This window comes from Temnothorax longispinosus, chromosome 11 (assembly GCF_030848805.1).
Source record: "Temnothorax longispinosus isolate EJ_2023e chromosome 11, Tlon_JGU_v1, whole genome shotgun sequence".
NCBI lineage: Eukaryota > Metazoa > Arthropoda > Insecta > Hymenoptera > Formicidae > Temnothorax > Temnothorax longispinosus.
In genome coordinates, this window is record NC_092368.1 from 12,652,253 (window position 1) to 12,661,702 (window position 9,450).

General features: G+C 38.8%; 1 protein-coding gene across 3 annotated transcripts in view; it reads left to right on the plus strand.

Annotated features, from left to right (window-relative positions):
- Positions 1–5,679: 5,679 nt before the first annotated feature.
- The window catches only part of LOC139821878 (histone demethylase UTY-like), a 121,179-nt gene continuing 117,408 nt past the window's right edge, over positions 5,680–9,450 (plus strand). For 2 of the 3 annotated variants that reach the window (XM_071793258.1, XM_071793260.1), the window contains exons 1-3: positions 5,681–6,162; positions 6,750–7,003; positions 7,433–7,541. In XM_071793258.1, the coding sequence (XP_071649359.1) occupies positions 6,095–6,162; positions 6,750–7,003; positions 7,433–7,541 (431 nt within the window). In that variant the 5' untranslated portion in view covers positions 5,681–6,094. Of the gene's footprint in view, positions 6,163–6,749; positions 7,004–7,432; positions 7,542–9,450 lie in introns of all 3 variants that reach the window. The other variant, XM_071793259.1, reaches the window with a different exon arrangement.

Below are 9,450 nucleotides of genomic sequence, written 5' to 3' on the forward strand. Positions count from 1 at the left end.
TTTTTATCTTTTATATTGAATGGAATATTTATTATGCTATTAAAAAGTAAAACGGCTTGCATTAAAAAGTAAAACGGCTTGCCGTACAATTTTTATTATGTTCCGATATAATTTTAATTGGATGAATTACTATGATGTCGGAACATAATAAAAATTCGGAATTATTTTTATGTCCCGACATAATTTTAATTCGTCCAATTTTTATTATGTTCGACATAATTTAAAATCATTAGTAAGAATCGCTATTTTTCTTAGAACAATTATTTTTGGAAACTTTTATATTGTGTAGAATATTATTGATGCCATTAAAAAGTAAAACGGCGTGCCATAGAATTCCTATTCCGAGGTATTGTGAAACAGACATTTTAATAAATTGTGAAAAAAGTTTTTTCTAAATGTTTTTGAAAGACTAGTATATGATGCTTTATATAAAAATAGAAATTAATAATATGCGATAAGTTTCAATACCCTTGCGGTACTCGTTTTCGAGAAATACTTGTGTAAAGTACGCGATTTGAAGTTAACTTCTTATTTTTTAGTTGTTATATGTAATATTTAGTAAATTAACTTTAGTAAAATAAATTTTTCTTTTTAAGCATGAATACAAGTATGACTGAGTATGACTGGAGCCGGAGAAGGTCTTTAAAAATAGGTATTTTTCAGGAATTTTTTATAGGGGAACGAAGAAAGCGTATAACGTTAAACTTTGCATGTTCTTTTAATCTTATTTTAAAAATCTATTTTTATTTTTAAGTAAGAAAAATATTCTTCTTTTTTGTTACTTTTATATTATATCTCGATCACTAAAAGACGTAAGTATGAGAGACGAAGTAAATGATTCTAGCTGTTCTAGGTATCAGAAACGTAAAAACCAAAAATTTTCTTATTCAGAATAAGTGATATGGGCTATCGTCTGAACTAGAATAAACATTTTCTTTTAATAAAATACTAATAAAATTTTGAAAAAAGTTATAATATTTTAAATAAAAAAGCCGCTCAGAATGGAAATATTGATTTAGTTCTAGTTCAGACGATAGCCACACTTCTCCTGCAGAATAAGAAAATTTTAGCTTTTTGCGTTTCAGATACCTAAAACAGCTAGAATTATTTACATCGTCTGCCATTTATAGTGACCAGGATATAACAGAAAAAGAGCATTTTTGTCACTTAAAAAATAAAAATAAATTTTTAAAATAAAGTGAAGAAAACACGCAAAGTTTAACGTTATTCACTTTCTTCGTTTCTCTATAAAACATTCCTGAAAAATATATATTTTAATGATCTTTTAAATTAAAATATCTCCGTTAATAATTCTTTATACATTCTCTTCCTAACGTGTGTGTGAAGCTATCGTCTCATTTTGCAGAAACTCACAAATTATTGAGAGTTCTGGCTTCTTTCAAAAAACGCGTCAGTACAAACTGAGACGCTATGTTCACGCAGCGTCTCATTTTGTCCTACACAAGTTCCACCAGTGTATCTCATCAGATTTTGCAAGATCTATAGTTCTATAACAGTTCTATAAAGAGTTTATCTCATCAGATTTTGCAAGATCTATAGTTCTATAACAGTTCTATAAAGAGTTCTGCCATATAAAAGCAAAAAAATTAATTATAAGGCACTAAAAAAAAATTACAATGCAACGAGTATACCGGTTGAGACGCCAGTTGAAATCTCGGAGTTCCGGTTTATGTAAAATATTTTTCGAGTAGTTTTGAGCATATTGAAACATTTTCTAAAGAGTTCCGAGCGTTAGAATCTTTGTGTTATATTTAAAAAAATTAATATTAACCGAAAAGTAATCATGACAGAAGAAGATGAGACGCTGTGCGAAATCTCGGAGTTTTGGCTTATATAAAATATTTTTCGTATAGTTCTGAGCATACTAAAGCATTTTTTAAAGAGTTCCCGCCACTACCTACGTTGTATATATATGTTTATTAACTTTAGCAAACACTAGCTACGTTGTATAATTTTTAAATAAATTAATACCGCTCGAAAATCAGGAATTTATCGAAAATAAGGTGAGAAGCTGACCGTATTTCGGCAGTTCTGTGAGTTCTGCTATAATTCTCGTGTAGTTCTGAACGTGTTCTAACGTTGTCCCATTTTATTCTGGCAATAAGCATTATTTATTCATTTTTTAAATAATTCTTATCGCTCGAGAAAGACCCTATTCTCGATAAATTCCTGACTTTCGTGCGTTATTAATTTATTTAAAAATTATACAACATTGCCAATGCCCGGAACTCTTTAGAAATTGTTTTAGTATGCTTAAAACTGTACGAAAAATATTTTATATAAGCCAGAACTCCGAGATTTTCTACAGCGTCTCACCCACATACCCGTAAATGCGTCTTTCTTGGTCGATAAAAATTATTTAAAATATGAATAAATAATGCTTATCGTCAGAACTCTTTAGAAATAAACGTTAGAACACGTTCAGAACTATACGAGAATTATAATAGAACTCACTGTTACTCATGTGTATTGTTTATTTAAGAAAGTGTTTTTATTTTTATCCAATTATCCTTCTGTTGTTGCTCGTAATTTGGCCGCTTGAACATGCATAGGTAAAATAAATTTAATAAGAGTGCAAGAAACATTATAAACTACCATTTTTTTCTCAATATAGTTAATAATATAATTATTGGTATGCATTTAAATATTAAAATTTATTATGCAAAGTAAAGGTTTTTAATGTAAGACTTTTAGGTAGAAAAGCATAGAACGGTGATTTCTAAACATTACATTTACGAATTTTAGTTTTTATGTTTATAAATATTTATTTAATTAATTATATTTGCAATCTTTATATATTTATAAATTTCAAATATATATACATATATATATATATATATATTTATTTAATTATAAATATAAAAATTAAAATTTGTATACAAGCAAATGTAACGTATATAGCGGGTATAGCGTATCGTCGATTTGTCAACTCGAGACTCGGCACTCGGCGAGACACGAGACGCGATACCCGAAATGCGTGGCATCGTGGTATAGCCGGCAAGCCGGCCCGTGCAAAGCGGCAACGTCACAGCTCAAGAGAGACAGCAGATCGTATGTCTGCCCTTCTCTCCCCGCTCGAAGCTTGCCGAAGGCCTAGCGTACACGGACAGAGGAAAGGCTTGCGCGACCAGCATATCCCCTCCATCTGAGTAGTTCGGACACGAACCATAGCATGGATACGAACCCATGTATCGTTACCCGAGTCCTCTCTGATCGTTACCAAGCGTAACGCCGTAGTTGACGTCCACTTTCTCAGAGGGCAGATTAGGACAGACGTCCCCCGAAGCCGGATAGCCGCTCTCAGGTTTCTCTCTGGTAAAAGTTAGCAGAATTGACCAATAGAAATGAATCCACCCTGCTTTCTATTGGTCAATCCTGCTAACTTTAACCGTCGGTTAAGCTAAGGGCCAATTTCACCAACCACAGTTAGCTTAACCGATGGTTAAAGTTAACAGAATTGACCAATAGAAATGAATCCACCCTGCTTTCTATTGGTCAATCCTGCTAACTTTAACCGTCGGTTAAGCTAACTGTGGTTGGTGAAATTGGCCCTAACTGTGGTTGGTGAAAATGCCGTAAGTACGTAAAACGTAAGCGTAAGAAAATCTATCAATCCCAATCGAGTCCCAGCGCAATACTTGATTGGGATTGGTCGATTTTCTTACGCTTACGTTTTACGTCCTTACGCGATTTTGTGTGTGAAGGCCTTAGAGCCACCGCACAAGACTCTCGTATGGTCACGTAGCGTAACGTAACGTGAATCAACGCACAAGAAACGTATCGGTTAGAGCCTCCGCACAAGCTCTGGTATGGTAACGTAACGTAGATCAACGCACAAGAAACGTATAACGCCGTAACGGCCGTAACCAATACGTTTCTTGTGCGTTGGCTCACGTTATGTTACGCTACGTGACCATACGAGAGTCTTGTGCGGTGGCTCTTAAGGGCCAAAGCACATATGACAGTCGGTAGTCGTGGACGTAAGTAAGGGCCAAAGCACATATGACAGTCGTAGTCGTGGACGTAAGTAAAGGCTATTTTACAATTGCGTAAAAGTAGGGTTGTAGGAGTAGGAGTAGTAGTAGTCGTGAATCTTGTACAACAGATCAATCTACAATAGAGTAACGAGAGCTCTAGTAACGATACATTGTAAACTTGATTAAAGCAACCAATCAGAGTACAGTGTGTATTTCGAGTGCACTCTGATTGGTTGGCTCTTACGTTCACATCTGGCGTAGTCGTGAAAGATGAAGTTCAACCATCTTCCACAACACGCTTTATGCCCGGTCTACAATGAATGTCGAAAGTCGGAGTCGTAAGAAATTGACCAATCACAGTTCATTATTCTTCGACCGCAAGAAGAATAATAGATTGTGATTGGTCAATTTCTTACGACTCCGACTTCCGACATCCATTGTAGACCGGGCCTTACAACCGCAGTACCGCTTTACAACCACGCCGTACAACACTCTTACAACTACTTACGACCACGTTTACGCAATTGTAGAATAGCCTTAACGCACAAGCTTTGGCGTATCCTGATCTGTCAGGTCGGGGACTACGACCGTCGTATATCGCTACGCCATGTTATGTGCTTTGACCCTTAAGGGGATGCTGGAGCCGTAGCCGAACTCAATCGGCGTCGGTAAAGAAGACCGGCGAACTATATCTGTCCTTGTATAGACAAAGATATAGACAAGGATAGCACGCTACATTGCACGCACACATACGCACGATGCACACCGACATTATACTTTTATATTACGCTTCCAAATCTTGATTTGAGGGGTTTATCGATGTTTTTCTTGTTGTGTAATTCGGGGAAACTTGTTTTCGCGTTCGTACCAATGGTATATCTCTTATATGAAATACATCTTGTGACGAGCTGACAGCTCGCCGCAACTCGAGACGCCATATTGGGATAAGAGTAGGATAAGGAAATCTGTACTTCCGTAATTTTTTCTCGTTTTCTATATAAAATCGGAGTTTCCCCGAATCATTAATGTATGTACTGCAATTCTGGAGAAGGATTTTTAATTCTGTCAAATTAATACGACGCTACGTGCCGACAAAAAATGCCGGTAAAACAGACGGCTCCAGCATCCCCTTAAGAGCCACCGCACAAGACTCTCGTATGATCACGTAGCGTAACGTAACGTGAATCAACGCACAAGAAACGTATCGGTTAGAGCCTCCGCACAAGCTCTCGTATGGTAACGTAACGTAGATCAACGCACAAGAAACGTATAGAATCGACGCACAAGAATCGACGGAAGACGTAAGACGTAAATCGTAAGGAAATCCACCAATCAGAGTCGACTATTCCCCTCTTCTTCCCTCTTGAAGAGGGGAATAGTCGACTCTGATTGGTGGATTTCCTTACGATTTACGTCTTCCGTCGATTCGTGTGTGAAGGCCTTAACCAATACGTTTCTTGTGCGTTGGCTCACGTTATGTTACGCTACGTGACCATACGAGAGTCTTGTGCGGTGGCTCTAACGCATAAGCTTTGGTGTATCCTGATTTGTCAGGTCGAGGACCACGAGGACTACGACTGTCTCGTATATCGCTACGCCATGTTGTGTCGCCGCGCCGGCGCGCCGAGCCGCCGCCGCGTGAACTCATCTCAGTTCGCACGGCCGTCGCCGCCGTCGCTGTCGCTATTGTCGCCGTTCAGCTGCTCAAGCTGCTGTGCCTGCTGTTAGCTATAGTGCTATCTCGCCGATAACTCGCTCGTCACGATGAGGTGACGGCGCCGCGGGCCTGATTCGCGTATGATCGCGCGCGCGCGCGCGCGACTTCTTTCTTCTTTGTCGACACAGGTCTCGGAGTCATCGTCGTCGTCGTCGTCGTCGTGGTCGTCGTGGTCGTCGTGGTCGTCGTGGTCGTCGTGGTCGTCGTGGTCGTCGTGGTCGTCGTGGTCGTCGTGGTCGTCGTGGTCGTCGTGGTCGTGCGTAATTTCCGTCTCGCGCGGGTCGCAGATGTGAGACGCGCGAGTTTTACCGGGACCGAAACGTAGAGAGCGAGAGCGAGAGTGAGAGTGAGAGAAAGAGAGGGAGAGAGCGTGCGTAAAATGGCACAGGACACCGACGACATCAACCTCACGCCGCAGGAGTTGCAGACGCTGTCGGAGCTGGACAGGTGATTAACTCCGCTCGGTCTTTGCGCGTATCTCGAGTCTTTCTCAACTGCGGATTTAAAGGTTATTCTACATAGAAGTCGTAGTTGTGAGTTGTAAGAAATTGACCAATCACATTTGAAATTGAGAAGAATGTTCAATCTGTGATTGGTCAATTTCTTACAACTCACGATTACAACTTTTATGTAGAATAACCTTAACGTTGCGGTTTCACGTTCCGTCGAGGCGACGAGTCACGTCATGGTATAACCTAGAAACGCGTTTGACAGCACGCGCTCGTGCGCAACCTACTGACACCGTTTTCGCGCTTCCGACTGTACCACATTCCGCGGATACACCGCGAGATCTTTTGCGATAATAAAACCGCGATGCGCGGGTAAAGCCGAAAACACCGCGTCTCGCTTCGCGAGATTTTTTTAATCGCCGGCGCGCGGTGTCGACGGCAACGAGCGGCTGATCACAGGCTGACGTAAACATGAACGTCAAGGGAGCCCGGGTTTTCCGATCGCGGACGGAATGCACGCCTACAACCGTAAATGCGACAATGCGATCTAATAGAAGGCACTTTCTCTCTTGTATCCGTGCACAGTCGTCAGTTTGGCTTCCTCAAACTGAACTCCCCAGAGCAGACGAAGAAAAAGGCCCTGGTGGTACGTGCTATCAAATACCTGGAACGCATGCTGGTTCAGGCCCAGGCGGAGAAGCAGCGCAGGAAAGCCGATAATACAAAAGCGTGCCTGGACGACAAGGAAAACGAGGATGAAGCTAAGGGGATAAGCATCGATCCCAAGACGTACTGCAAACTGGGACATTTTCATTTACTTTTAGAGGATTACAGCAAAGGTACAGCTTCCTTCCTGTTTTGTTCTTGCCATAAAACAGCCTGGAACAGACTGTTTCACGTCTGTTCAAGATTTGGACTCATTTGCGAATTAATCGGTTGATTCGAGATTTACTTTATAATTGATAACATTCTTTCAAGCAAATGGAATTTTCTTTAATTTTTCTTAATCTTAAATAAACACTTGTTTGTGTAAATCAAATAGACATTAGGGAGTAACATTAAACTTGAGGTTGTTGACATTCCAGTGATTGAGAAACCTGTCAAAACAAATGGTGACAGAGCCTTCCAGGGGCTTTGAATCGAATTCCATTGATTAACCTATTTTCTTTAAATCTTTACCTCGTGTGAAATGATTTTTATTTTATTCGATTTTTATTAACGCGGAGCAGACTCACTCTGATGAGTTTTCTTCTTTTTTCTTATCACAGCGATGTCGGCATATCAGAAATTCTACTCTTTAAAAGGCGACTACTGGAAGGATGCTTCGTTTCTATATGGGTTGGGCCTTGTTTACTTTCATTTCAACGCCTTCCAATGGTGAGTGCAAATAATTTTTTTTAATTATATGCGCGTGGAGTGGTGAATTTTATTACAAAATTCATGTGCAATATTCGATGCATGATTGTATCTCGTGACCCTAATTTTAGTAATATGAATTAAATAAGTTAAAATCAAATTAATTGTGAATTAATTAATTTGAAATAAATGAATTTAATCAATAATAAATTGCTAAATTTAAATAAACTAATATTTATAATAAATAAAACCAATTCTATCAAACTGACATCCAGTCCAGTTAAATAGATTTGATATTTTTTAATTCAAACTTTATCATGAGATTTAAAGATATTAAATTCTACCGAAGCAGAGTATTAATAAAATAAAATCGGATTAAAATTAATTGACGGGTATGATCTGTTTGCTTATTCTTCTAAAACTTTGCGAAGAATTTTTCTTTTATCGGAAATTTTTTATTAATGTCTTTTAAATAGTTTTACTGACAAAAAAAAGCTTTATAATTATTAGTGCCTTCCATTAAAATTGCTGAGTTAGTTGTGGCTCTTCGTGTTCTCGTTTCCACTTTTATTATTTAAAAAACAGAAAATGATAAAACGCGAACATCCATATAGGCCGCGAAATAAAACTCGGTTTTACTTCTTGCGCGTAATTTTAAACATAAAGTAAATCCCGTGGTTATAAGTCACTTGACCAGGTCCTACGAAAGCTGTAAGGGCCTTGGCACATAGAAAAACTTAAGCAGTAAAACTTAAGCAGTAAGAAATCAACAGTATGGATTCGTTACCGCTTAGGGCCGTGCCGTTCTTGACTGTGATTGGCTGATTTGCTTACTGGTTGAGTTTTACTATTTAAGTTTTTCTATGTGCCAAGGCCTTAAGGGCGAAGGGCCCGACCGACGAACGGCAAACATGGCGCTGACAGAAAAAATTCTGCAATCTCTCACAAAAGTTGCTCGCCTTGAGAAGAGGGCGTCGGCCCTTGCACGACGTACACACGCAGGGTTCATCGTTCTCGTGTATCTTCTATCTTTCTCTCTCTCTCTCTTTCTCTGTGCATCCTCCTCTATTTATTTTTTAATTTTGTATTACACACGTGACACCGCTTGCTGATAAAAGGTAAACTACCCTTCCGGCGTCGATAAAATGCATAGATCGGAGGGTCGGTAAATCGCGAGCGTCCCGTATCATCGAGTTTCACCGGAAATAAGTTGGCGCTGCAAGTTCATATTTTTTAATGAACTATAGCGCAAACTATTGCTCCCTAATTGCTCCCTCAGAATCAACAATTGCTCCCCTTTTAAAATTATTATTTTTTGAGATATTTAATAAAAACGAAAAATTTCTAGTTTTTATTGAAAAACATATTTATAATAACTCTATGCAACTAAATCCGGCATAGAACGATTGCTCCTTCATTACTCCTTATTGCACCATCATAATTTTAATGATTTATTGCATTTTTATTGAAAAATTAACAAATTAATCATTTCACAAGTAACGCCGCCGCCGTCACTATCGGCCGCCTATTGTAGCTATGGCTCAGCAGCCATTGGCGGAAATATTCAAACGTAATATAATAGCTCTATTGTTCATAACTATATCTCAAAGAGTTTAGTCAACATTTCCTATTGATTTTCAGTAGAATAACTATTTCTCGCTTCGCTCTATTGGGATTTTTAATCGCTCCATTTGTATAATTAATTTTGTATGATATTTTAACAAAGAACTGTTTATTTTCTTGGAAAAGTACATTTCTCACAGTCTTCTGCAAGTATATCCAACATAAAACAATTGCTCCTTAATTGCCCACCTGTCAGCATTGTGCATGAGCCCTTATTGACGTTAGGCTGAGTTTCCACTGTGCGCGTCACGCGTCGCGTCATCTGTCGTTAAAGCCCCTTGCACAATGCCAGGCAACAGGCAATAGG